Below are 25,427 nucleotides of genomic sequence, written 5' to 3'. Positions count from 1 at the left end.
ATAACACCACAAAACCAATTCATTGACATAAAATACATCTCACATGGCATTACAGCTATGCAAGCATCTTTAACTTATACTTTACAAAATCGCTTTGCTCAATATTTCCATTGAATGAGTACAGAATAATAACTTTCATGCTCTTGCAATACTTAAGACCTGGAACTATCTTTGGTGTTATCATAAAAAACTGGCTGATCTTCTGTTGCTCGCTAAGATTAACAAGAATGTCATGAATCAACCTCTCGTTGTCTGCATCCATGCCCTGGTTTATTTCATCAACAAGACGAAAAGGAGATGCACTATGGCTTTGCATTGCCAATAGAAATAAAATGATCGAAACAGAACGCTCTCCTCCGCTTTGCCTATGCGAGCTTAAGACCTCTAAACTGTCTCCTGCATTAAACCTAACCATAATGTTCAGTTTCCATTTGCAAACTTCCAAATCATCAGAAACAAACTTGATCTTTCCCTCTCCTCCTGCCATCTTAAAAAGATCTGCAAACGGTTTGTCTATTTCATCCGCCAACTCACTAATTCTATCGATTACTTCGCTTTTGATTTTTGATATATTTTCTTCAATGCACTTCAAATTATCTCGGCTCTCCAGAATTTTGCGGTCTATCTGCCCTAAATCACGCATGCTTGCTTCAAGCTCATTGCTTGCTCTTTCATCTGCATTATAAAACTTCAATCGTACCATTTCTTTTGATATTTCCTCATCAAGCTCTTGTATGCTATTCGGAAGCTCTGCTAATATTAGCTCATACTCTTCCGTCTTCTTAATGCTACTAAGGACATTCTTCTTCTCATCAATAAGCTTCTTGATCTCGCGACACTCTTTCTTCTTATCAAGCACTTCACTCTCAATATCCATCAATACTTTATCAATTGACATTTTGCATTCTAACAAGGCCGATCTCTTCTTCTTTATTCCTTCTGCATCTCTAGATACCTTTTGTGCTTCACAAAACACCTCAAAGTATCTCTCATTATATAAATGCTTTTTGATCTCTTCATGCTTATCGTCTTGCATTACATCCAATTCCTCTGCTAATCTGTTTATCCTATCATTTTCTTTGGCTAGGTCGTATCTTGCTTCAAGCGTTTTCATTTCTTGCTTCTTCCTCTCAATAGTTCCATTCAACAATTTAATCTGTGTTTCCTTCTTTTTTACTTCCATGCACAATGCATCATAGCGACTCTTCTCTTCATAAGCATCCTTTAGTCGCTTATCTATCCCCTCATACTCCTCAAGAACACTCTTCAACTCTTCCTCATTCTGCCTTCGTCTTGCATTCTTTATTTCAAGCAAGCCTTCTACCTCTTTCAACTCTTGCAAAGACAGCCCCGTGGAAAACAAATTCCTGGCTTTCAAAGGATTGTCAATTATCACATAATCCTCTCCATATCTGCTTCTTTTAACCTCTATGTATCTTCCTCCTACTGCCATTCTTCTCACATTCGTCGTCTTGAACACAAAGGTCTCATCAATGCTCCGCTTACACACCGGAATCTGATCAAAATGGCCAACCACATTCAAATAATCTAAGACCTCATCCCTGCACTCTAGAAAATCGCTCAAAACACCGTCAAATCCCAACTTCATCAGCACTTCCTTTGGCACAATTGTATCGCTTGGCCTCTCATCACTACAAACAGCCTCAATCGCATTAATCCTCCATTTCTTTTCATCCTTCATGATCTCTACAAGCTTTTCAAAATCTTCAGGTAGTTTGCATATAAAAGACGATAGCGACTGGAATCCTAAAAAGTTCTCTACTTCAATTGTATAATCTGCATCTTTTATTCGTAAATGAAGAAACGGCGGTTCTATTATCTCCTCTTTGAATTGATGTCTATTTTCCCTAAGCCAGCAAACAGCTCTGTATGTATCAATGTGATACTTCTTAAGAATTTGCATTCTCATCTCTTCCATTTCCTCAGCCCCTCTTTTCTTTTTATTGAGCTCATCAATCCCACGCTTCAGTTCTCCAGACTCATGCTGTATTCTTCCTCTCTTCCTCATCAAATTAGATGCCTTTTCTTCAAGATCATAAACTACACTTGCATTAATTTCATTTGGGCATGCAGGCACCTTAATCCTACACATCTCTTCTTCAAGCCCCTCAATTTCTTTTTTTACACTTACTATCTCTGCTTCTCTCTTATCTTCCTTGTTTCTTAGACACTCTTTGTCTACCTCTAGCATTTCAAAATCGTGCTGAATTCCTTTCAGATCAATAGCAAGCTTTGCTAACACGCTATCATCTTCATACAGCATACCAATTAGTAAATCAACCCTTCTCTGCGACTCCTCACTTTTCAACTCTTCTATCTCATGCACAATCCTTGCTGCATCAGATGCTTTCTCCTCTATTTGCCTCTTCAGTGTGCATAAAACACGTTTGCTTTCCAAAAATTGCTCAAGATACTTCGCATAAATCATCCAGTTCTTCTTCTCACACATCATCTTTATTCTACTCTCTTTCTCCTCCTTCTCTTTCATCTTTCTGACATCATTTCCTAACGAACTTACCATTCTATCCACACATTCTCTCCTTTTGACCTCCATTTCAAGCTCCTCAAACACTTTCTTCTTCTCACATTCAAGATCTCCAAGCTCCTTCATCATTCCCAGTGCCTCCTTCTCTTCAGCCGCCTCAAGCACCTCAATCAGCAAGTCCTCACACGATAGCCTTGTGAACTCTGCAACCTTCTCTTGGGGCAAAATCTGACATAAGTTTCCAACATTTCCTCTCAGCCTTCGTACAACACCCTCATACTCTACCTTCTTGCACATCACTCCATCAACAAAATACTTGCTTTGGCCATCTTTTCTTATATGCCTGCCTAATCTCAGCTCATTTCCTCCATCATACACACATGCCTCAATCTCCCCAGCATCCTCTCCAAGCCTTACATACTCACCAATCGTCTTTCCTCTACCTATGCATCTAGGCGTCCCTCCAAACAGAAGCACAATCGCATTCGCTATGCTGCTCTTTCCAGATCCATTCGCTCCAACTATAAAATTGAAAGATCCACAGAAGTTCAGCACCGTCTTCTTGAATGTTTGGAAATTCTCCAACCTCAATGACATAATGCTTCCATCACTAAACCCTACCATTGGGGATTCACCTTTGCAATCCATAAACCGCAACAGGCACAACACTCCATAATCAATCAAAACTGTTTATTTCTTGCTCTCTATAATCTTCAAAGAAGACTCCTGTTTCTTGCTCTCTATAGCTTTCTGAGCAGACTCCTGCTTATTGCTCTCCACAGCCTTCCGAGCAGACTCCTGGCATCTTAGTATATATTCCTCTTTGTTTGTTTTGTACATATCTGCAATCTCAGGAGCTAAGGGATCATCTGCATTTGGATCATCAAGAAGCGTAAGAAGAGACAAAAGAATACTATTCAGCGTAAACGCAGGCGACCATTCTTTCCCAAGAATGTCTATACAAATCACTCCTGCTGAGTTAACATTCGGGTGATATATAGCCGGTTTAAATATTACCTTCGGCGGTTTGAAAGGATACTCGCTTGAAACTGATATAAGCAACTTAAAAACACCGCCTTTGTACACACTATCCTCCGGCGCCGTCAGATACGCCTCCCACGTAAAATAATCTCCAGACTTAGGCTGAACAATCTCAATGTACCTCAAGGTAGAATCCTTCCAATTGCTTTCACTATTTTCTTTTTTAAACTGCTCATACTCCTTCTTTTCTTTTTTAAACTGCTCATACTCTCTCGTTATCCTCCTTATCGCCGACATATCAAAGCCGATATGGGTTGTATTTTAATCAAAACAAATACATCCGCAATCAAGTTTCACGCATGCACAAATGCAATTGGTCACCCAAACACACCTCGCTCTAAATGAATCCACATAGGCCACGTCTGCCACATCAATTAAAACAACCCGCTCATTCGCAGATAAAACAACTGAATAGTCTGCATCACCCAGCCATATTCCATTAAACTAACTTCAAATGCACAATCCTCAATACAAGATTGTTTTTAACTCCTCAACATGGACTACACACTCACCACTGTGATGAAAATTCACCAAGGCTGGATAAAGTCGATCGATATAGATCCTTACGATGCATTTGTTGCTTCGTCATCGATGGATAGGTCAATAAAGCTGGTTGACATAAAAACCAAGCAACTACTTGCTTCTATCTCGCAGAAGTCGGTATGCGAAGACGTCAGGTTCAGCACAAAACATCCTTACCTCTTCTGTGCCTCGCTCGATGGACTCATAAGATGCTACGACCTTATTGACAGAGAGTTCATAAAAGAATATTACGGCCACATGTCATCTGTATTGTGCCTGGATACTTGTGAGGACATGCTTTTCAGTGGATCTGCTGACTGCACAGTCAGAGGCTGGGATATAAGGAGCAGGTCTTGTACTTCTATCATGAAAGGGCATACACTTCCAATCAACCGCGTTATATACAGGCACAGCAACGTGTACAGCTGCTCAATGGACGGATGCATAAATGTCTGGGATGAAAGAAACACCAGGTCTTGTGTTGCAATGCTAAGCTCAAGCGCATCAGACATGTGCTTCTGCGGAGACACATTGTTTATATCAAACAGCAAAGCAGTATTCGAATGCAATCAGCCTTCAGATGCTGTATTGCAGATAGATACACTTTGCCTACAGCATTACGATAATCAGCACTACATCATCGGTTCTGAAGAGTTCATACTCATCAAGTCAAAAAACACAGGCATACCAGACCACAGAATCAATATCTTCGGAATGGCAAATACTCTGAAGGCAACAAGCGACAGAACAAAAATAATCGTGGGTGGCACAAGCAAAAATATGGAGTTCTTGGAAAAAAACGAACATGGCATTTAATCACTTCAACATCGAAATAACCTCATGGATCCTTCCTCTCCACCTACTAAACTTCCCTCGGATCTCCATTATTTCCTTGACTTGCAATGTTCTTGGCGCTAGACTATCAAAATAAAGAGCATCTTCCTCTCCATTAATCCATCCACAGATCAGCTTCAGCCCAAGCGATTTCATAACTATGTAAATCACCACCTTCCTGGGTATCTTCAGCGCCTCTTCAATTTTTCTTATAGATATCTTCTTCTCTCTCTCTGCAAAGCAAAGATTCGTCAACGCTATCATATACATCTTTTCTTTTACCAGCTCAGAATTCGCCCCAAACTTCTCCACAAGCTTCTTGCTCATCCTTTCAAGCTCATCAATGTTGCCCTCCCTAAACAGCACAAACATCTCCTTTAGGTCATTGCTTTTGATGTTGCTAAAGCATGGCAACGATGTTATTGCTGTGAAGTTAAAAAACTCCTTGCTCAGCATTCCATACTCTACAAGAACATCCGTCATATCGCTCGCATTAGTCAGCTTTATATACTTAAGCAAATGCAAAAAAGACGCCTCAATATTCCCGATTCCCTGATAAAGCTTAAATCCAACAAAGTTGTGCATCGCCTGCATTTCCTTTCCCATCTTCATTCTTCTCCACTCAAATAGTCTTGTTTCTATGCCCTTGAGCTCATTCATTTCAATCAGAAGTAAGCATTTCCTCATCTCCATCATTGTCTTTTCTGCTTCAAAGTCCTCAGAGTATAAAACACAATCTGATATTATCTCTTGCCCTTTAGCTAGTAGATCTACTCCGTCCTTCGGCGGTAGTTTCGCCGCTAGAACCAGGAAAACCTCACACGATGTCCTTGGATGAATCAGGCTTACATTTTCAAGAAAAATACTCAAAAGCACGTCTGTAGAAACGGCATCAACTGAATCCACAATCAGTCTGCAGAACTGCATCCACTTCCTCTGCCTCTGAAGCTCCTGTATCTCCTCAATTCCCATTTGAGGGCGCACATAAACAAACTTTTATCTTGCTCGTTTCTGCATTGTGCATCGTGCATCTCATCTATAAGCTGCTCAATGTGCCACTGCCGTATCAATTGCAATCATAGTGCTCAGGAAACACACATCAATCAACAGCAGCATCTTTCATAAATAAATTCGCATAATGCCTGTTCATTTGTGAAAGATGTATACCTCATTGGCTTGCGCCATAAATACACACCACAACAAATAAACAATGAAAGCAGTGCCAACAATTGTGAGAAACCTCGGAACAATCAACTCCGCTACAGGTATAGGCTTTTCTTCTGTGCCAGATCAGGTAAGGGAGCGATCAATTGCCAATGGATTTAAGTTGAACGTGCTAGTTGTCGGAAGGCGTGCGCTAGGAACCTCTACGCTGATCAATTCTATATTTGCTGCTCCGTTGGTTGATAAAAACAGGCCCAACTCAATCACCATCACAAAGAATGAAATCATAGAAAACAACATTTCGCTCGACGTGTCCATAGTTACATATCATGAGCTCGACATGACGCCCGTCATTGAATACATAGATGCAATGAACAAGGATTATTTTGAGAACGAGCAGGGTCCATACAAGACATTCAAGGACAACAGAATACACGCGTGCTTATATGTTCTTCCATCAGATTCGCTAACTGTGCATGAAATAAACAACATGCATGCTCTCTCCCAAAAATGCAATCTTGTGCCTATAATACCAAAAGCAGACATGTACACGTCCGAGGAGCTCATGCAAGTCAAGCAAAACGTAAAACACCTTCTGTTTGAAGCCAACATTCATTTGTTTGTTCCGTACGTAAGCGAAAACGACGGAGATTTAGCCGCCGAGCTCATGGATATAATCGATAATATGCCATTCGCCGTGATTGCCAGCGAAACCTTGTATGAGCAAGATGGCGACATTATCCGAGGAAGAAAGTATCCATGGGGATTCATCAACATAGACTCAGAAGACTGCAACGACTTCAAAAGACTCCAAAGGCTGCTTATCTACACAAACCTTGATGAGCTAGTCACACGAACAAACCACACATTCTACAACAACTACAGAGCAAAAGTATTCGATTTAGAAAACGGGTGTGGTGCAATGAAGGAGGCAAGATATCTGAAGCTACGTAAGGAAATGATAAAAATTCTTAATGAAAAGTACGAAGCCAAGATAAATGCACTCAAGAAAGAAGAGGCAGAAATGGACAGGCTCTTTAGCAGCCAAGCAAACGAATCAAACGGAGCCTTACATGAAATACGAGACCAAATTGAAAAGTCGCTTCGAGTAGAGTAGGCTTTATGATTGTATCTGGTTTATTGAAATCATGAGTATTCCGGCATCCTTACAATACGCATGCATTTTTGATAAACTTTTTGAAATTCATCACCTTTCGTTCACCTTCTTCGTACTCTACCAGCTTCCACAGTCTCAGTGTCAAGTGTGGCCCCACATTTTCCATTATCGGGCCTTTTTCTCCAAAACAGTATTTGTACAGCCTAAAGTACAGAAAGTCTCCTTCTACTGTAAAGTTTGCAACTTGCCTCGACTCCTGTGCAAATGGAAAAAGCTCCGTAAGAAACTCCGCAACCTTCATTCCAACATCGGTTTTAAAGTTATTTACTACCAGCTGCGGCGGATCGGTCTTTGAAATCGGCCTGCACACACCCATGTATGCTCTCGACTTGTAGTGAATGATTTTGAACACTAACTCCATCCCTGCATTCTTTAGCAATATCCACTGCGGCTTGATATCTTGAACTATGCGTATTCTTAAGTCAATACCATCCAAATCATCCGTAGTACTACTGCATGCACTTGGAAATATACACATGAGCTCCTCTACCAAAGCTTCAGTTTCCTTGTGCATAGCTTCGGGAATTTGTATCACTATCTTCATCAGCTAGGGATTTCTTTTCTTCACAAATATCACTGTAAAGTACATAAAGTCGTTTAGCCAGCTATTGATGTGTCTCTAGGCACCAGTTATTTGCAAAACAGTCTAGTACAATACTGCCATGACCATTCGATATTCGATGCACAGGCCTGCAGCATGCTTCAGTTATTCGTCTCTGAAACGGTAAATCGGAAGCATCCTTTTAACGGAGGCTTGACTTTCGACCTATACACTTTTGTATATGCAATCATGTCAATGACGGCATTTGCAACAGAAACCTCGTGCTCATAGAATTTTTCAAGTAGCTTTGCTGCTCTGCCTGCACTTGACCGAGGTATTTCTTTTGCCATGAAAATCGCATCATCGATTCGTCTTTCCTCCAGTGCTCTGCTCAGAGCATTCAGATTGGCGTTCATGGGGTAGTGCTGCTCTATGTTAATCAATTCTGAAGAATAGCCCCACACATGGCAAAAAGGCCTTTGAGTAAGTACGTGAGTGTGGAAGCGTCTGAGGACGACTCTGAGCAGAGCAGCGAGGATATAGATGACATCCAGGAGGCTGCTATTCCCACAAGGAATTGGAAGAACATTGCAAGGGAATTGGAGGAAAAGTATGCAGACGTTCCTGACGAGGAAGACAGTGATGAGGAAGATACTGTGGAGCATGGAATAAGACAAGCAAGTTTAGTGCCAAGAAGTACGTCTCCTAGGCTGTTTATTGTGCGAGTAAAGCGAGGTGCTGAGAAGGATGTGCTGATGAAGATTGTGGAGAATGAGCCAAAGAATGTGTTTGGTGTAGTGTGCAAGGACGGGCTCAAGGGATATATTTATATTGAAGCTTTTCAGAAGCAGCACGTGATTGATGCGTTAGGATCGATCCGAGGAGTCAGTCGTACAAAAATATCCGTCGTTCCTCAGAAGGAGATGATTGAAGCAATGACGTATTGTAAGCCCGAGGCATACGGAGAGTGGGGCAGGATAACAAAGGGTAGGTATAAGGGCGATTTGGTGAAAGTAATTGGTGTAGATGGCGACATGGTAAGAATCAGGGCGCTTCCGAGGATTGAAGGAGAGAGGAAGCTTTTCAAGCCTGAAGATTTCAAAAGCCAAGAAGTTATTAGGTCGAACGGATACTACATCTACAAAAGAGACACATACTCGGATGGGTTTTTGGAAAAGGATGTGCTGAGAAGCACAATTGATTTTGGAGCGGAGCCAACACTTGAAGAGCTTGAGATGTTCCTAGTGCCTTGCACTGTTTCTGTAGGAGACAGAGTTAGGGTTTGCAGGGGAGAGCTACTTGGCATGAAAGGTGTTATCAAGAGCATCAACGGCAGGATTGCAACTATTGAAGGGGATAAAGGAAGATTTGAAATGGAAAGCTCTGATGTTTGCAAGCACTTTGAGGTTGGAGAAACTGTTTCATACAAAGGAGAGAATGGAATCGTTGTAAATATAAATGATAAACAGTGTGTAGTTGCCATGCACGACTTTACTGATGAAGTCAATGTAAGCATCGACGACTTGAAGATGGCAGTGGCAGAAGGAAGTAGAGCAGCTGGAAAGGTCGGACCAATAGAACGAAAAAGAGTAAAGAGAGATCCTCTGATTAATAAGGAAGTGCAGGTGCAGGTTGGGGAATACAAGGGGCATGTGGGATTGGTTAAGGATATAGATAGAAACATATGCAGGATACAGCTAAATTCCAACATGAGGTTTGTAAATGTCGAAAGATGCCATGTGATTGTTTTGGACTACCAAGCATCTGCAAAGCCATCAAAATATAACGAGCCAAGTGCCTTTGCAACACCAGGATACAAAACACCCGGATATAGAACGCCAGGGTATAAGACGCCAAGCATAACCGCCGATGATGTCGGAATCGAGTGGTTAAATGAAGATGATAAGCCATACAAAGGAGCACTGATAAATGTTCTTGGAAAGGAAGTTGTTATTGAGGACTATCAAAACGATTTATTCATTACCAAGGACGGAATGTTTGCGAACGAAGATGTTGCATTCGTTCAGCCTCAGAAAAATGATCTTGTCTGTATACTTGATGGTGAGAGAAAAGGCATCACCGGAATTCTCATAGCTGTAAATGGAGACTCGGCAATCATAAGATCAGCTGGCGGGCCTGTAATACACATTCCGATGAGTTGCATATCAAGAAAGATGTACTAGTAATCGATATGGAAAATAGCTAATGTGCAATACGCAAAAATCGAATTAATATTAATCTCCTGAATTAAAGAGTATTTGCAATGCATAGTGTTTCTGCATACATTTGATAATTAAAGACTTCATATCTAATCACAGCTAGTGTGCACTGTTTTATTTATCCATTCTGACGGCATAGACATCACTCAAAACTCCGCACAAAGTATTCATTGCAATGCTACTTGCTGCTTTCCTCATTGCTTTCCATTCCCCACTTGTCATCCCAGCCATCCTCAGACTCTTCTTTGGAGTTTGACGGCTCATTTAAAGCAGGCTTGCTTCCGTTTGGATCTATGTCCAAAGCCGCTTCTGTGGATGCTACCAATCCATCCTCTTCACTATCTACAGTTTTTATTAATGGTGTTGAAGCTATAGATTCAACCGCATCACTCTGAACTCCTTGCGTAATTGCTGTTTCAGCATTTATAATGCCGGCCGTTTTGTCTAGCACTATGTTGTTGGCTGTGGTCTCTTCATGCGATATACTTACCGCCTTTATACCATTTGCATCGTCTATAGGCTTACCTTTCAATTCACTCGTACTATTCTTCATTTTTTCTGCTCTTATCCGTCCTTCTTTTATAGTGGTCCCCCTCCTGGATTTACAGCACTCCTTTGGATGCTCATCAAAAAGCCTCTTTATAAAGCACGGAGTCCGGAGCACATCCTTACCCCATCTAGGATACACATCCTTAAAATAATAGAACAGGTGCCCAACAAATATTCCAAGAACATCGTCTATCGAGACAGACTTTCTGGAGATTAATGTAAACCCAGGCAGAATAAACGGCAAGTAGAATGCTGGGAAAGAAATAAACCCAAATATCTGCACCATTGCCCGTGGATTCCTCTTGGTCCAGATATATGTTATTGTTGCCGAAAAAGAAGCTCCAAGCATCGGAATCCTGTAGATGTTTGAAATAGCAAACAACGCACCAGATATTACAGCTATCAGCCAGAAATACTCGGAAATTCCTCGGCATCCACTCTCAAGCATACAAGAGTAGCGGTACAGAAAGATTATGTGCATAAACACATCAAGTGTTGGCCTTCCAAAATACATAAATGGCGTGACCACCCTCCAAACCTCAAACTTCTTTAGAAACAATGGAGAGTAGTAAAGGCTGTATGGTGAAATCACCTCCAGGCAAACTAGCAGGTTTACTATTCCTATTGCAAGTATCATGCATCTGGTGATCGGAGGAATCATAAACATCTGTCCAAAAATGAATCCATTGCTCATATGGGGATATATTTTGACAACAAACAAAAATCCTTTATTGATCTCAAGACTTTAATATCATTCCTCTATCGAGCATCCAATTTCTTCTTTGGTTCTTCTTGAATTCATAAATGGCTTGTAAACCCATTCAATCTCACCCTCTTGCTCAAATGTTCCTTTCCGTATTTCATATATTTTTAGATCCATGCCAAAGCTCTTGCTCAGAGACACCTTCAGTCCTTTCTCTATCATGTAATGCCTGAATGCAATACTCTCATTCCTGTTAACCAGGCTCACCACCCGTTTTGCATCTTCGCATTTCGGGAACAGCAACGACATCTTCTCCTTTACCTTCTTTCCAATAGTGCCTTCCATGTTGTCACATACAAAGTATGCCTTAGGCCCTACAGAAAACGACCTTTGTGTCACAAAATAATCCACAATCGTAAACCGCATTGTAAATCCATAAGGAAAATATGAAATCACCAGACCCACTGGGCGGCCTCGGTTTTCATGTGCAATTATCACACAGGTGTATCCATGGTTATGCGCCTCATCGCTTATGTCAGATTCACATTTTTGCCCCCTCAGAAAATGCTCTGCATTTAGAATCAACGACAGATTCTTTGAAAAGTACAAAAGCTGGGAGCTTGGGTTTCTAGATGTTGTTACCATCGCCTTCGGAAGTCTATACTCTTCCTCCACCTTCCCATCATAAATAATCTCATTCAGCAAACTCGCTGCATCTTTCTTCAATCCATGCGGAATCTTCGAGTTCGACTCAATCTTCTCCTTTATAACATTTTTCTTCTCTTCCATCTCTGCATCCTTCATTTCTCTCTCTCTTCTCATCATGTATTCTTTCCTCTCTCTCTTGCGCTTGTTCATCAAGGGCTCAAAACGCACCATGCAAAACTACGCCATCTGCTCATGCATATTCGTAGTGCAGCATACTCACACTCTGTCATAAAGCATCCTTGATGTCCTCTGCTTCACTACGGCGCATCATCTCATTACTACGTAGCAAACCATCAGCGAACACTTTTGCCAAACCTCTTAGCCCAAATCCATAAACATCCTCCTTGTAAAACCTCACAATCTCCTTCAGATGCAGCTGCAAAATCTTCAATGCTACTCCATCCTCAGAAACAGCACTGCTATAATTACTATCATAAAACTTCATCAATGCATACAGTACCCTGCGAATCTCGTCTTTATCATCCATCTTCAGTGTTTTAGAATGCCTCCAGATAAGTTTCAGCAATATTTCTTCCTTAGAGCACTCTAACATCTCTAAATAAACCTCAAGAATCTGGCTTGGCTTCGAGTTCAGGCACAGATTAATCAGTATCTCTCCAACAAGCATACTGTCCTGTGCAGAAATACTTGGTAAGCCCTTCCGCATCTCTTCACTCCTTCCATTCATTCCATGCTTCTTCATTATCTTAATAAGATCAGAATTTGCCCCAGAAAGTGTTTCCTTTCTCAGATGCCTGCAAAAAACTTGGCTTTGGCTAAGCTTGAAAAAAACCTGTAGAATCAGTGAGGAAAACAAACCATCGTGAAGGACATCAAATAACTGGATCGAAATCGAACTCACTATCGAATTCGAAAACGCCAGTAGCTGCTCCAAATCCGTATCAATAATGCTCATAAGCCTTTTGAACGCAACTTTGCTTACATTCGGGTTCGAGTCAATAAGATAGTCAAGTACAACACCCAGTCCTCCCTCCTCCTTCCTAGATTCATTGGTAAACTCGATGCTTCTCCTAATCTTCTTGCTATTCGGTGTTCCAAGCCCAGATGCCGAGTGGATGCTCAATGCATCAAAAGACGCTTCAATATCTACTTCGTCAACCACAAACGATTCATTCTGTACAAACGGTGCATTCATGTATTCTTCAGCATTGCCGCAAACCCCTCTGCTTACATACTCAGGTAGCTCAACCACCTCTTCTCTTCCTTCACTTGGAGTCTGCATCTTTTCATCAGCATCAGCTTCCTTCGTAGACATAAAACTACCTTCAAGCTCATCCACAAAACTCAGGAAGTCAGGACATCCCTTTATCACATCATCAACAATTACTCCTCCATCCCTTCTAACTCCATCAATAAACATCTTCTTATTCCCTCTAAACATCTTGTATTTCTTGACTAGCTTCAATATTTCATCATTCGATTGCTTGCTTCCTATTTTCTGATATACAAGAAACAGCTTGGTCACAGGATACACCCTATCCATCATCTTCAACTCCTCAAACATACCCTCCTCAAGCAGATACTCAACAAGCTGCTTGCATTCACACTCCTTCAAAATATACTTGCTCGAAATAAATGAAAGCAGCATCGAATTAATCGGTGCTTCTGGTGCTTTCGATTTCACCATATAGTCTATAAAAAAATCACTCACTGCCACCTTGTCAATCCCATCAAACATCTCAACTACCTTATGAAATAGATCCCTATCCATCTTTTCAATAAAATGCTTCGTAAATACATCCTCTCGCGCTCCACTTCCCTTAACTCTTTGCTTATTGAAACTCTTTACAAAAACTTCAGAATTTCCTTGTGCACATTTTCTCTTGCTGCTGCTTGAGCTATCCCCTGCTGCCTTTTCTTTTGCTTTGTCTGCAACTTTCACCTCCTTCATACTATTAGCATCATCCAGCACTGCATTCTCCTTGGGCTTTTCCTGCATCAGATTCATCTTAATATCGCTCGGCCTCGCTTTTATTTTCTCACTCGTACCAATTGCTTCTCTATCTCCTGCTCTCTCAGCAATCGTCTGCTTCTCGCTCTTATAACTTACAACTACACTCTCCGCTTTGCTCTGCTGCTTGTTTGCTTCGCTTATCACCTTTCGAATCTTCTGCAATATTCCCTGGTCAGTTATTACCTCAAAGACATCTCCATACTTTCCATAAACACTGCTCACAACCTCAATCGCTTTCCCACGAACTTCTCCAACAGGATCCATCATGCAATCTCCGACCTTCTTCAGAAACATTCTATCCTTGCATCCCTTCCTCATCGAATAGTCTAGCAGGTTATACCGCACACAGGGATTCCTATGGCTAAGATACTCGGCATTCCCTGCATCAAGCCTAAATCCAAGGCACTCAAGAACATCCTTGATTTTCTCGGGCCCTCCTCCTTTCTTCTCCTTGAGCCTTTCAACAAGCCCCCGGATAATATCTGCATTCCTTGGCTTAGCATCTTTAATCACTTCAAGAGCCATCAAAAACACTTGATTGTTCACATCTCCAATTCTTCTACTCAAGAGCCTGCTGATCTCTCCCGTACATTCCATATTCTTCGAAATCCTCTTTAGACTCTTCATTGCCTCCAGCCTAACCTTCCAGTTCTCATCCTCGCAATCCTTTAACACTTCCAAACATACATTCTCAGGTTCACAGCATACCTCTTCACTGCACACAACCTCGCATTTCGCAAACTCCTCCATCAGCTCCTTCTTTTGAATAGGCTTCAGCCCATCTAAATACGCCAAAACAGACTCTCCGTTTCTCTTGTACAGCTCCACACAAAGCTTAGCTCCCTCATTCCGCACTCCTTTGTCCGTATTGCCCATCACCTCCGCTAGCTTCTTGCCAACTCTTCCCAGATCACATCCTCTCTTCCTAACAAGCTCGCTAGTAGCCTGTACAGCTGCCGATACACTCTTTGGCGACTTTCCGCTCATTAGCTCACAAAAAACTTCAGCCAGCCCCTCTGTATCCTCAATATTATCAATAAGCGCATCCATCCGTGCCTTGACACTCGTCTTGGCATTCCCAATGTTCAGAAATATCTTCTTAATGTCGCCAACACAAAGGTCCCGTACATTCAGAAGCGCATCTATCGCCATCTCAAGTGCCGGAATGTTACTTTCATTCTGCATCACCCTAACAACCTCCCTATCCACCTCTCCTCCGTCTCGCCAAATCCCACGAAGCTCCTCATACACATCCAGCCTATCCTTCCAGCTCTTCGATTTCATCCTTGCCAATATCCCTGAACCATGACTCTCGATCTCATTCATTCCCCTCCACACACCTTTTTTATTTATGTCCAGACATTTATTTACACATCGGCATTTCCAGCCTTCCTCTATGCACTGAGCATTCGCATCCGTCCATAATCCCCAGAAAACCAACACTCCGCTAATATATTTATTTTTTGTTCTCCTCCTTGATGTAAATGCACTTAATGTCCCTCCAGGTGCACTCTACATCCATAACATCCAGCCTAGACATAAATTTGTATCCTCCTTCTGTGTTTGGCATAATAAGACATCCATACATCACAGGCGCATTATTAAATTTTTCAATCTTGTCCTTCAGTGTATCCATCAGAAACTTACGCACTCCATACCTCAAAATCCTCAGAAACGGAACATAGCCCCCCATATCGTTCAAATATTTCAGGTATGCCTCTCGCTCATACTGCTTGAAACTAGAGTCGCTCAGGTCAAATATCTTGACATGGTCGTTGTCAGACGTCATTAGGATGGCCTTTGTCTTTACAACATCATAGTCCTTCCACATCCCATTGACCAATTTGCTGCTGTCAATCGTCATTTTAGACTCGTTGGTATTCTGGTCATATATATATTTTTTTATCTCGTCGTTGTTGTTCCTTTGGATCAGCCCGAAATCATTAGTCGGTGCTCTAATAAAGCCGAGATCAAACGCCAGCCATGCAATCAATCCCAAAAGCGCAACCTGTATTACAAACAAGTACTTGTTAGTAGTACTCGCACTGATCTTCTTCGCCATATACACGTATGGGTATCCTTTTCATTTCCCTAAATCATTTGCAGTATCCTCCAATCAAGCTCATAAAGGAGACTCGCTTTCATCACTCAAAAATCATGCTTTCACCGCCCTTATATTTGCAATGAGCCTCCTCATAAAGCTAAATAGGAAATACATGCTGGTTCCTAAAATCCTCTACCTATCAGCCAGCATGCAACACTATATGCTACATAAGTTCAGATATCTTTTTGCCAAGGAAAAGTTCGGTATCGCCGAGAACCAAATATGGTACATAGGAGTCATATTCTTCATCGCATTCTTTGTAAACATATTGTTCGCAACGATTAACGATAAGTTCAGGAAGCCAAAGATACTCATGGCATGCATGGTGCCTCTGTCTGGAGTATTCTTCCAGCTATTTTACATAGATGCATACATAAGAGCAGCCGGCATGTTTTGGATAAATCTGTTTATGTACATTACGGTTAACACCGCGATTCCTGTTCTGCTCGACAAGGTTGTGCTTGACTATCTCAACAAATTTCCAGACACGACGTCCAAGATGTATGGAAGACAAAGGATTTGGGCAACCATTGGATATATGGCTTCAACATTCACAGTTGAGGGCATCCTTCGGAAAAACAAAGAAGGTGCAGATGTTGACTTTTCTGGCCTACCGTATTACTCGGCAGCAATAACGCTCGTCAATCTTCTTCTTGTTGTGGTTTTTGTAGAAAATCCTAAAGATTCCATAGATCCTTCCAAAGTCAATATGATGTCTGAGTGGAGGGAGCTCATACGCAACAAGGAGTATCTGTTTTTTATTCTGATCATTCTGATGAATGGAATCACACGCTCTGGAATGACCATCTATCTTCCTGTGTACATAACAGAGGTTCTGAATGTCAAGCCATATGTATTGCCTGAGGCTTGGGAGAATGATGCACTGCCAACAGATTGGGCCTTGTACTTTTGCCTCAGCACCTGGATGCTACTGATTAAGAAAGCCATAAGCGCGCTTAATAGATTTCCGCTGAGCACCATTGCTGTGTTTGAGATATTGCTGGAAATGGTTTCCTTGTTCTATTCGCAGGCAGTTATTCGCAGAATGGGATTGATATGGCCACTTCTGCTAGCACAAACGTCTCAGATAATTAGGTTTTCTCTGTATCTGGTCCTTCCGTATTCTCATCCTCATGTTTTTATATTCTGTTGCATCTTTGAGATATTCAAAGGAATCAACTTTGGGTTAACGCACGGGTCTGGGGTACAGCTTGCCGAGAAGCTGTGCTCTCCACACTTGAAAGCCACGTCTCAAGCAATTTATCACGGAGTCTTTGGAGCAGTGGGATCTGTATCTGCAGGACTACTATTTGGACATGTATTCAGACACAGCAAGCCGGACGGAATAGAAAGAGTTTCTGACGAACGTATTCAGTCTTTTAGAACGTTTTTCATGTTGAACACTGCGATTGCATGTGTTTCTATTGTTTTAGTTACTATGAGATACGGGTCTGGCAGTAAGAAATTTTATAATAAACTTTTTTGAATTGTTGTTGGAGTATGAAATATATGGTGTATTCTGCAGATGCATATCTGACAAATTTGTAGAGCATACGCACAAAGAATACAAAAATGAATATGGGGTGGCATTGAATCAGCATAGTGTGTCTTTGCCAGCTATCATGATAAATTTGAAAACCTATGAGATTGATGCCTGAGATTATTGTGATTTAATCTATCTTTGAATATAAATATTGAGGTATTGTGTTGAATATATGATAGGGTCTGCCAGGAAGATAAACAGAAAGTATCTTCTGACACCAAAGGTGCTATATTTCCTTGTGAATCTTCAGTACTACACTCTTCATCAATTCAGGGGAGTGTTTGCAAAGAAGAAGTTTGGTGCCTCAGATGGCGACCTTGCATATTTCATAGGGCCAATGCTTGGAACGGTTTTCTTCACGAACATATTGATTGGAGCAATGAACGATAAGTATGGAAGGTCTCATCTGTTTATAATAAGTGCTCTTCTGCTTACATTTCTGTTCTTGCAGTTGTTTTTTGTCGAAGCATATATGACGATGGTTCCCGGAATGTCTATATTTTGGTTTAATCTTTTTCTGTACATGGCCTTCAACAATGGAATTCCTCCTCTGCTTGACAAGGCTGTTCTTGACTACCTGAACGAAATTCCTGAGGCAGGAGCAAGGGAGTTTGCAAAGCAAAAGCTATGGGGAACTGCAGGCTATGGGGTATCCTGCAAAGTAATAGAAATGTGTATTAAGTTTGGAGAAGAGTTCAAGTTTGGGAACCTAAGGTATTATTCATTGGTAACAACGATTTTGTCTGCATCTGCTGTGTTTCTGTTGCTCAGATCTCCAGCCAGAGAAGGCACAAGCACTAGAAGCGACATCCTTGCAAACTGCAAAGAGCTGCTGCGCAACGGATCGTATCTTTTCTTCATATTCATTATCCTGCTGAATGGAATAACAAGGCAAGCACTGTCAATCTACCACGTTGTGTATCTTACAGAGATTTTACAGATCAAGGGATATGAGCTGCCGGCAAGCTGGCCGTCTTGGCTTCAATACTTGGTTGGGTTTTTTAACGAGTCGCCTGTTGCAACAGCAACGTTCTGCGGAATGGCTTTTGAGGTTGTGATGCTCTACCACTTCCCCAAGATAAGCCAGAAGATTGGTCTTGTATGGCCATTTTTCATCGCACAGCTTTTCCAGATACTCAGGGTGATCTGCTACTTCATGCTAGACTACAACAATCCTCATGTGTTTATGTATTGCTGCTTGATTGAGCTAACAAGAGGAGTGTACTTTGGATTACTGACGCCGTCTGCAGTTCAGTTGGCAATGAATCTGTGCCCTCCGCATCTGAAGGCCACGTCGCAGATGATCTACCACGGAACATTTACTGCGCTTGGATCTCTTGCAGCATCAGCAGTGTTTGGAAGCCTGTTTTCTGAGGCAAAGATGAAAGGCGCAGATATTTCACTGGAAGAGAAAGCTTCGAACTACAAGGTGTTTTTCTTGGTCAACATTGCATTTGCATGCGCAACAGTGGCGCTATTTTCGTATAAATACTTCTTCCTCGATAGGATTTCAAGAAGGAATGCAGAGGTCGAAAAGAAGGAGCTGAATGGGAGGCAATCAATAGCAGAGTCTCAGCAGAAAAATACAATTGTAAGTAAATAGTGTTTGTTTGTTATTGTCTGGTTGTATTGTATGCTTACACATGTAGTTGCATCTCGCCAATGCCCTGGAGATGGATGATCACATAAACAAAGAGCTTTCAAGATCCGACTTTTCGTCACTGGAAGATCTGAAAGAGCACATCCGTTCTGTCCAGGTAATGGTGAGTAAATACGAGAAGCAAATGTATGAGTCAGACAGCTACAATGACTCATGTAGAAACAAGATAAGAGAATGGAGAAACAGGCTTTATCAGATTGCACAGGAAAATAAAAATGCACATGAAAGCCTAGATAATGTAGATGAGCTTGAAAAGACAGCAAGGCTAGTTCATAGGCAAATCAGTAAAGCCGATACTAATCAAAATGTACTTGATAAGAGCACATTGAAGCTCATGGGCCTGAATTACACCAGTAAAGATATTGAAAATGCACTTGCAGAAACAAAGAAAAAAATGAAAAAGAACAAGCAGCAGGAAAGAGTAGAGGTGCTCCTACTAACGGGTGCATTTGTTCTATTTGTCTGTGTGTGCATTCTAATACTTTTTGACAAGCTTGTTTCGAAAACCTGAAGTTTGTTTCATTCGTTGTATTTAACCAGCACGATTGATCGCTGCATCATGGGACTTATTAATCTTATCTTGCACATTTCTAATCTGGCTGTTTCGCTAGCCATTCTTTATATCAGTCTGAACAACCAAAGCAAATCTGTAGAGCTGGTCAATAGCAAGCCTGGTACATATACACCAGATACTGCTTACTCCGCGCACGCCCAATCGATGAATGCAAAGGACGAGATTTCGGTTACTGCAGACATCAAGGAGGATGTTACTACAGCCAGCGCTATTGAAGACAAGAAAGGAGGAGACAGTGATGTGCTGACTGATTCTTCGCAGGCACCTGATAGTGCGTCCTTGGTCAATAACAAGCTGGGGTCATCGGGAATGATGTCCAAAAGCCGCCTGATGGCAAATCCATCTGCATTACTAATGTCGATGAAGCACAACATTAATTAAAGTGTTTTCTTTCAAAGGTCTCGAATATGAAGCGATGCTGGAAAGAGAAGTGAAACACACATCACATCAATACAGTGTTTCAATATTGCATGATATAATAATGCAGAAACAACAATTGTGAATAAATGCTACTTTCTTTTCTTGCAATGCACTATTCGGTAGCTGCGATTGCAGAGTATTACAATCAGCATTCCATTCCGTACGAAGTCAGCAATGCAGAGGATAATAAGTATAATCAATATAGCATTGAGTCTTCAACAACATATAGCGACGCACTTGATACAGAATACAGCAATCAGTCTTCGATCGCATCAGAAAGCAGCTACAACAGCCACTCCACAGACAATGCATATCTGCCCACCCCTATCAAATCGTTGAAAATCGGAAAGTTCAAAACCAATCCCGAAAACATCGGCATGCTGCTTGACAGAGAAATGGCAGACATGAGCCCCGGCCTCCATGAAAAGCTTGTGAGCACACTGGCACATAATGGAGTCGACAGAAAAAAATATAGAGATCTGGTTATGATCAGGAAAAGAGTCACCGACGACGGAAAGCGAAAGGTGGTCAACCTCAATGTTAAAGAGAAAATAATACCAAAGGTATTCCAGGATGATGATTTTGTGCCCAACAACGATTTCATAACAAGAGCACTCATCGGAGGAGCCATGTTCTTCTTGACAGGCCTTGCATTCACCACAACTTTGAAAATGTATCGCAGCATAATCAAGAAAAAATATCTTGGTATTGACAGCAAAGCCGAAATCTTTTCAGAGCCAAAGTAGAAGCACCTGTCTTTGGCATTTCACAGCAAAAATTACCTGAAATAACAGTATTACACAAATTAAACCTTGAAATTTTATTAATCGTCATTGTTATGATTAGACTCGTCACCATTGTTATCTGCTCCCTCGTCTTTCATGTCATCTTTATTTCCCCCGTTGCAGCACTCATTGCCCTCGCAACACTCCTCCTTTTCACAGCATTCCTCTTCATTCTTCTTCAAATCAGCTTTCTTCTCTGCAACTTCCTCTTTGGCCTTGCCAATATAGAAGTGTATGTCCTTCAAAATATTTACTGCAATCCCCTCATCAAAACAGCCTGCATTGAAAACATTCAGATCAAACGTTTTCAAACATTCTTCGGTTTTGTAAAGAAGGCCTTGCAGCTTGTAGAAGCTCGGCGTAAACATCTTCGGATTCTCGCTCTTAAACTCATTCACCATGTCTCTTCCGTTCTCAAGGGCACTCACCACATTCTGCTTGCACTCACTAAGTTTTGCCGACACAAACCCAAGCTTAGATAGCAAATCATCCCTTATCTTCTCCTCTTGCTTAACCGTATCAGGAAGTGGAATATCAAACAAATCCATTGTAATCTCTTTAACACAATTAATCTCCTCCTCATTGAAAACATTGCTGAACCTTGTCGAAAGAGCATCCCCAAGGCCAACAGCCATCGTTTCTAACTCATTTCTCATTGCCCCAACCTTCTCCCTCCCAAGCTCGCAATCTCTATATTCCTCCTCCAATGCCTTTATTTCGTTCATCTCCTCATCAGAAAGCGCAAAGCACTCATACCTGTAGTCAACTGCCTCAGCCCCATTGCCTGTCTTCGTAACATTCACTGCAGCCACACACACCGTTCCAAGCTTGCTGATCGCCAGAGACACATTCACCGCCTCTACCTCTTCACTATCCCCCTTCTCTACTCTCAGGACAGATATCACCTCTCCGTCCTCAATCACTTCCAAATCAAATCGTCCCTTTCTGTAGTAAGTAACCATCTTCGCGTTCCCTCCAATAACTTCGTCTGCTTTAAACACCACCGTTGGCTTCACATCTTCACCCTGCATCTTCACACATATCTCCCTTCCAACTATCTCGTTCAACGAAAATTTTGTCCTCAGCGACCTGCATGCCATCCCAAGCGCTGATCCTATTGCCGAAGACTCTGACACATCCAATGTGGCCTTATACTCCACCAATCCATCAAGCATCTCCTTAATCACAAACGAGTTTGCATTTCCTCCCGTCACCTCCACTACTCCTTCATGCATCGTATCCTCAATCACCTTTGTAACAAATTTCTTGAGCTCATTCGCTTCCTCATTCATCGCTTGTCTGTACTCTTCCTGCGTAACTACCACATTAATCGCATTGTCTGTAATAAACATATGTAGGCTGCAGCTTTCTGTTGAGTTCAATGTCGTCTTGATTTTGTCAAGATTCCTTCTTACCTTCTCCCTTGTCAGTGCATTCCTTTCGAGCGCATTCTTCCTTATCACCATCTCAATCAGTTTCTCATCAAACTGCATCGATCCCGTCTTCACTACATTCATATACACCGGCTTAAGAACATTCTTTTCAAACTTAAACATCCCTGCCGTCGTCTTCGAATATCCAAAATCAAGCACCAGAAAACTCTCAGGCATATTCTCACGCCTAACACAAGCAAACATTCCAATCGCAGACACATCAGTAACTATCTCCTCAAGCTTAAACTCAACTGCATTCGCTATGCCGCTCAGAATTCGCCTCTCCCTCTCCTTGAAATACACCGGCACCGTCATGCATATCGGCGGGTGCGTCGGAGTACTGCTATTTACTATCCTGTCAAGATACTTCATAAATATCCCCATGTCTGCCCTTCCTTTGCTGTCATTCAGCTCATCTCGGAAGCTTCGCCTTCTCCGTTCAATCATCTCATTCACATCGCTCGTTACTGCATTTCCAAACCTACGAATCGGCTTGCTCAACTCCATGATCGTCCTTATCCCACGCTTCCCCTGCTCGTCGCTGTACACCTTCCCATTGTCCCTCGATGAGGCAATCAAAGTTTTGTAGTTCCCAACATCAATCCCCACAAACTCCATTAGGGCATTCCTCTCCATTCCACTTTTATGCTTCAAAATATCTAGAAAAATCTTCGCAAACAACGGCTTCCACTGAAGCATAAAAACAATCAAACTCAACATCGCTTTATTAGTACCTCTCAAGAACATCCAACTTCTCATCAATGACATTAATCAGGTTGTAGTTCTCATTCACCAAGCACATCACCTCATCATCCTCGTCCCTAAGCATCTCAATCGTCTTGTTGTACTTGTCGCAGATCCTCTCAAACTCCTTAATGCATTCAAGAAGCTCGTCTCCTGGGCCATCGGCAACCTCCTCCTGGAACTCAGAAAGCCATTTCTCAAAAAACTCAACATTCTCCTCAGTCTCTGCGATCGCCCTTTCCTCCTCATCAATATTGCTTCCTATTAGTCTATAGTTATTCAGCGCCTTGATAATCCTCTCATCCTGGTCAAACACCTCTTTGGCTTTTTCCTTAAACATTTTTATGTTTTCTTCAAGCTTTCGTGTTTGCTGCTGTATTATTTCCCCCAGTGTCATCTGTATAAAACTCATTCCCTTCTCTCCAGATACTTGGCCAAACGACAGTGTATGCTTACCTTTTATGTCTCCCATCACTGCCTCCTTGCCCTCTTCTTTGCTCGAGTGCATTGCTGCTGCTCCACTTCCTCCATGCAAGCTCGTTGTCTTGTCGTTCATCACTCCAGAATACCCCTCTTTGCACAGCCCCATCGGTGCGGATGATCCTTGAGATTCACCTGCCTGCATTTGCTTCTGCATATCAGAGTTCCACGCCCCCAATCCACTTACTCCACTTTGCTGATTCCCAAATCCAAATACACTGCTGTTTGCAGTCATTAGAGGCTCGGCTACTGCGCCACTGCTTGGCAAAACTCCCATCGTTACACCGGACCCCTGTCCTTGCACAGATCCAACCCCAGTATTTAGCTGTGCTGATCCAAATCCTGCCGATGCAGAAAACCCGCTTGGCTGAGAAAATTGCCCTTGGCCACTTGCAAATGTATTACCAATCGGCATCGACTGCTGCGTCTGAAACCCATTCACTTGCTGCCCTCCAAATATATTTACATTGGGTGCCGTGGCTTGCTGTGCTCTGAAAGGATCCGTGCTCCCCTGCATTCCTCCTTGCGATCCATACACACCAGGTGTATATGTGGGCACACTTAACGATGGATTCAACGGTACATTACTGCTTCCGAATGGCGCAGTTGCTGGCTTTTCAAACGGAGACACACTAGCCATGCCAAATGGTGATGCATCTCCTTGTGCTCCAATTCCTGTAGGCGTTCCAAATGCCCCTCCAAACCCAGTGGGTGCAGCCTGATTCATTTGCGAGCCTGCACCACTTTGCTGCCCGAACACTCCTGGCTGCTGCTGACTTCCGAACACTCCTGGCTTTTCTCCTTGCATTCCAAATGGATTGCTTGCAAACGGATTCTTCTGCTTGCCGTCACCTTCACTCTGCCGATTGAAAAAGTTCGAATTCATACTGAGGGGTCAGAAGAGTACAGATAAATCAAGGTATAGCAGAAGGCATGGCTGATGCATGCAACTTGCTGCATATATTTTACTACAGTACTCTGCCATCATCCATTATTGGATATATGCATGAGCTGCTGTGTTGATTTGTTGATTATTATTGATATTAGTTGTTTACATAGAACACCCATGGGATTGCATGCGTTGAACATTCATACACTTCTGGTGCACACTGGATTTGTCTTCTCGCCGGCTATTGCGTATGTCCCGCAGATTCTTTCGAGAGACATTCTCATTTCACCACTTATCTCGATGCTATTCATAATGTCGAACATACTAAAGCTGTTCCACTACTGCTTCAGAAAGTACGACGATCTTGTGCTGGCACAGCATGCATTTGCAATTTTGCTGCACCTGTGTCTGATAATGATGAGCAGAAGGCCTCTTGGAGGCTTTGAGACAAAGATGCTTGGAAGCGGAGCAACAAGGATGCTTTTCAGAAGCTATGGAACCAAGGGCAGTGTCATTGGAATACTGATTATGTTTGCATTGAGTGTGAATTTGCTAGGAATGACATACAGATCCTACGAGCATTGCGGAATGCTTTCGTCAGTTTTTGAAATAGGAATAAATTTGCTGCAGCTAGTATTGGAAAGAAGAGAAGCAAAAGCTGGAAGCATGAAAGGCGAAGTAAAGAGATCGCCAAAGGAAGTGTATGTATGCTGGATTCTTGGAGACATAGTCAAGATATGGTTTTTTTGGGGCCTTGATGTGCCTTTGACGTTTATTGTGACGATAATGGTTCAAATTCTGATCGATATATTCCTGGTGCTTGCATGATGAATTTGCTAATACAAATCAACTCGTA

General features: G+C 42.0%; 20 protein-coding genes across 20 annotated transcripts; 9 read left to right on the top strand and 11 right to left on the bottom strand.

Annotated features, from left to right (window-relative positions):
• Positions 1-55: 55 nt before the first annotated feature.
• On the bottom strand, positions 56-3,130 carry HK407_12g18620 (putative RecF/RecN/SMC protein; the record flags this gene model as incomplete). The annotated part of the gene is made up of 1 exon (XM_060421812.1): positions 56-3,130. The coding sequence occupies one exon, from the start codon at positions 3,128-3,130 to the stop codon at positions 56-58; it is 3,075 nt and encodes a 1,024-aa protein (XP_060276187.1).
• Positions 3,131-3,196: 66 nt separating this feature from the next.
• On the bottom strand, positions 3,197-3,784 carry HK407_12g18610 (ubiquitin-conjugating enzyme; the record flags this gene model as incomplete). The annotated part of the gene is made up of 1 exon (XM_060421811.1): positions 3,197-3,784. The coding sequence occupies one exon, from the start codon at positions 3,782-3,784 to the stop codon at positions 3,197-3,199; it is 588 nt and encodes a 195-aa protein (XP_060276186.1).
• Positions 3,785-4,042: 258 nt separating this feature from the next.
• HK407_12g18600 (uncharacterized protein) lies at positions 4,043-4,885 on the top strand (the record flags this gene model as incomplete). Its single annotated transcript, XM_060421810.1, has 1 exon — positions 4,043-4,885. The coding sequence occupies one exon, from the start codon at positions 4,043-4,045 to the stop codon at positions 4,883-4,885; it is 843 nt and encodes a 280-aa protein (XP_060276185.1).
• On the bottom strand, positions 4,886-5,875 carry HK407_12g18590 (uncharacterized protein; the record flags this gene model as incomplete). The annotated part of the gene is made up of 1 exon (XM_060421809.1): positions 4,886-5,875. The coding sequence occupies one exon, from the start codon at positions 5,873-5,875 to the stop codon at positions 4,886-4,888; it is 990 nt and encodes a 329-aa protein (XP_060276184.1).
• A 238-nt stretch (positions 5,876-6,113) lies between these two features.
• HK407_12g18580 (septin) lies at positions 6,114-7,184 on the top strand (the record flags this gene model as incomplete). The annotated part of the gene is made up of 1 exon (XM_060421808.1): positions 6,114-7,184. One exon carries the CDS (start codon positions 6,114-6,116, stop codon positions 7,182-7,184), a length of 1,071 nt encoding a protein of 356 aa, XP_060276183.1.
• A 49-nt stretch (positions 7,185-7,233) lies between these two features.
• On the bottom strand, positions 7,234-7,788 carry HK407_12g18570 (uncharacterized protein; the record flags this gene model as incomplete). Its single annotated transcript, XM_060421807.1, has 1 exon — positions 7,234-7,788. The coding sequence occupies one exon, from the start codon at positions 7,786-7,788 to the stop codon at positions 7,234-7,236; it is 555 nt and encodes a 184-aa protein (XP_060276182.1).
• A 158-nt stretch (positions 7,789-7,946) lies between these two features.
• On the bottom strand, positions 7,947-8,201 carry HK407_12g18560 (uncharacterized protein; the record flags this gene model as incomplete). Its single annotated transcript, XM_060421806.1, has 1 exon — positions 7,947-8,201. One exon carries the CDS (start codon positions 8,199-8,201, stop codon positions 7,947-7,949), a length of 255 nt encoding a protein of 84 aa, XP_060276181.1.
• A 48-nt stretch (positions 8,202-8,249) lies between these two features.
• Positions 8,250-9,968, top strand: HK407_12g18550 (putative SPT5-like protein; the record flags this gene model as incomplete). The annotated part of the gene is made up of 1 exon (XM_060421805.1): positions 8,250-9,968. The coding sequence occupies one exon, from the start codon at positions 8,250-8,252 to the stop codon at positions 9,966-9,968; it is 1,719 nt and encodes a 572-aa protein (XP_060276180.1).
• A 214-nt stretch (positions 9,969-10,182) lies between these two features.
• On the bottom strand, positions 10,183-11,247 carry HK407_12g18540 (der1-like protein; the record flags this gene model as incomplete). The annotated part of the gene is made up of 1 exon (XM_060421804.1): positions 10,183-11,247. One exon carries the CDS (start codon positions 11,245-11,247, stop codon positions 10,183-10,185), a length of 1,065 nt encoding a protein of 354 aa, XP_060276179.1.
• Positions 11,248-11,304: 57 nt separating this feature from the next.
• HK407_12g18530 (uncharacterized protein) lies at positions 11,305-12,114 on the bottom strand (the record flags this gene model as incomplete). The annotated part of the gene is made up of 1 exon (XM_060421803.1): positions 11,305-12,114. One exon carries the CDS (start codon positions 12,112-12,114, stop codon positions 11,305-11,307), a length of 810 nt encoding a protein of 269 aa, XP_060276178.1.
• Positions 12,115-12,190: 76 nt separating this feature from the next.
• Positions 12,191-15,265, bottom strand: HK407_12g18520 (uncharacterized protein; the record flags this gene model as incomplete). The annotated part of the gene is made up of 1 exon (XM_060421802.1): positions 12,191-15,265. The coding sequence occupies one exon, from the start codon at positions 15,263-15,265 to the stop codon at positions 12,191-12,193; it is 3,075 nt and encodes a 1,024-aa protein (XP_060276177.1).
• Positions 15,266-15,395: 130 nt separating this feature from the next.
• Positions 15,396-16,001, bottom strand: HK407_12g18510 (uncharacterized protein; the record flags this gene model as incomplete). The annotated part of the gene is made up of 1 exon (XM_060421801.1): positions 15,396-16,001. One exon carries the CDS (start codon positions 15,999-16,001, stop codon positions 15,396-15,398), a length of 606 nt encoding a protein of 201 aa, XP_060276176.1.
• A 121-nt stretch (positions 16,002-16,122) lies between these two features.
• On the top strand, positions 16,123-17,529 carry HK407_12g18500 (MFS1-like protein; the record flags this gene model as incomplete). The annotated part of the gene is made up of 1 exon (XM_060421800.1): positions 16,123-17,529. The coding sequence occupies one exon, from the start codon at positions 16,123-16,125 to the stop codon at positions 17,527-17,529; it is 1,407 nt and encodes a 468-aa protein (XP_060276175.1).
• Positions 17,530-17,758: 229 nt separating this feature from the next.
• HK407_12g18490 (MFS1-like protein) lies at positions 17,759-19,189 on the top strand (the record flags this gene model as incomplete). Its single annotated transcript, XM_060421799.1, has 1 exon — positions 17,759-19,189. One exon carries the CDS (start codon positions 17,759-17,761, stop codon positions 19,187-19,189), a length of 1,431 nt encoding a protein of 476 aa, XP_060276174.1.
• A 70-nt stretch (positions 19,190-19,259) lies between these two features.
• Positions 19,260-19,757, top strand: HK407_12g18480 (uncharacterized protein; the record flags this gene model as incomplete). The annotated part of the gene is made up of 1 exon (XM_060421798.1): positions 19,260-19,757. One exon carries the CDS (start codon positions 19,260-19,262, stop codon positions 19,755-19,757), a length of 498 nt encoding a protein of 165 aa, XP_060276173.1.
• Positions 19,758-19,964: 207 nt separating this feature from the next.
• On the top strand, positions 19,965-20,201 carry HK407_12g18470 (uncharacterized protein; the record flags this gene model as incomplete). Its single annotated transcript, XM_060421797.1, has 1 exon — positions 19,965-20,201. One exon carries the CDS (start codon positions 19,965-19,967, stop codon positions 20,199-20,201), a length of 237 nt encoding a protein of 78 aa, XP_060276172.1.
• A 125-nt stretch (positions 20,202-20,326) lies between these two features.
• On the top strand, positions 20,327-20,986 carry HK407_12g18460 (uncharacterized protein; the record flags this gene model as incomplete). Its single annotated transcript, XM_060421796.1, has 1 exon — positions 20,327-20,986. One exon carries the CDS (start codon positions 20,327-20,329, stop codon positions 20,984-20,986), a length of 660 nt encoding a protein of 219 aa, XP_060276171.1.
• Positions 20,987-21,063: 77 nt separating this feature from the next.
• Positions 21,064-23,178, bottom strand: HK407_12g18450 (putative heatshock protein; the record flags this gene model as incomplete). Its single annotated transcript, XM_060421795.1, has 1 exon — positions 21,064-23,178. One exon carries the CDS (start codon positions 23,176-23,178, stop codon positions 21,064-21,066), a length of 2,115 nt encoding a protein of 704 aa, XP_060276170.1.
• Positions 23,179-23,185: 7 nt separating this feature from the next.
• Positions 23,186-24,568, bottom strand: HK407_12g18440 (uncharacterized protein; the record flags this gene model as incomplete). Its single annotated transcript, XM_060421794.1, has 1 exon — positions 23,186-24,568. The coding sequence occupies one exon, from the start codon at positions 24,566-24,568 to the stop codon at positions 23,186-23,188; it is 1,383 nt and encodes a 460-aa protein (XP_060276169.1).
• A 54-nt stretch (positions 24,569-24,622) lies between these two features.
• HK407_12g18430 (uncharacterized protein) lies at positions 24,623-25,399 on the top strand (the record flags this gene model as incomplete). The annotated part of the gene is made up of 1 exon (XM_060421793.1): positions 24,623-25,399. The coding sequence occupies one exon, from the start codon at positions 24,623-24,625 to the stop codon at positions 25,397-25,399; it is 777 nt and encodes a 258-aa protein (XP_060276168.1).
• Between the last annotated feature and the right edge of the window lie 28 nt (positions 25,400-25,427).

This window comes from Ordospora pajunii, assembly GCF_021821965.1.
Source record: "Ordospora pajunii strain FI-F-10 chromosome Unknown Cg_12A, whole genome shotgun sequence".
Classification (NCBI taxonomy): Eukaryota; Fungi; Microsporidia; family Ordosporidae; genus Ordospora; species Ordospora pajunii.
This window is presented reverse-complemented; position numbering and strand designations above follow the sequence as displayed.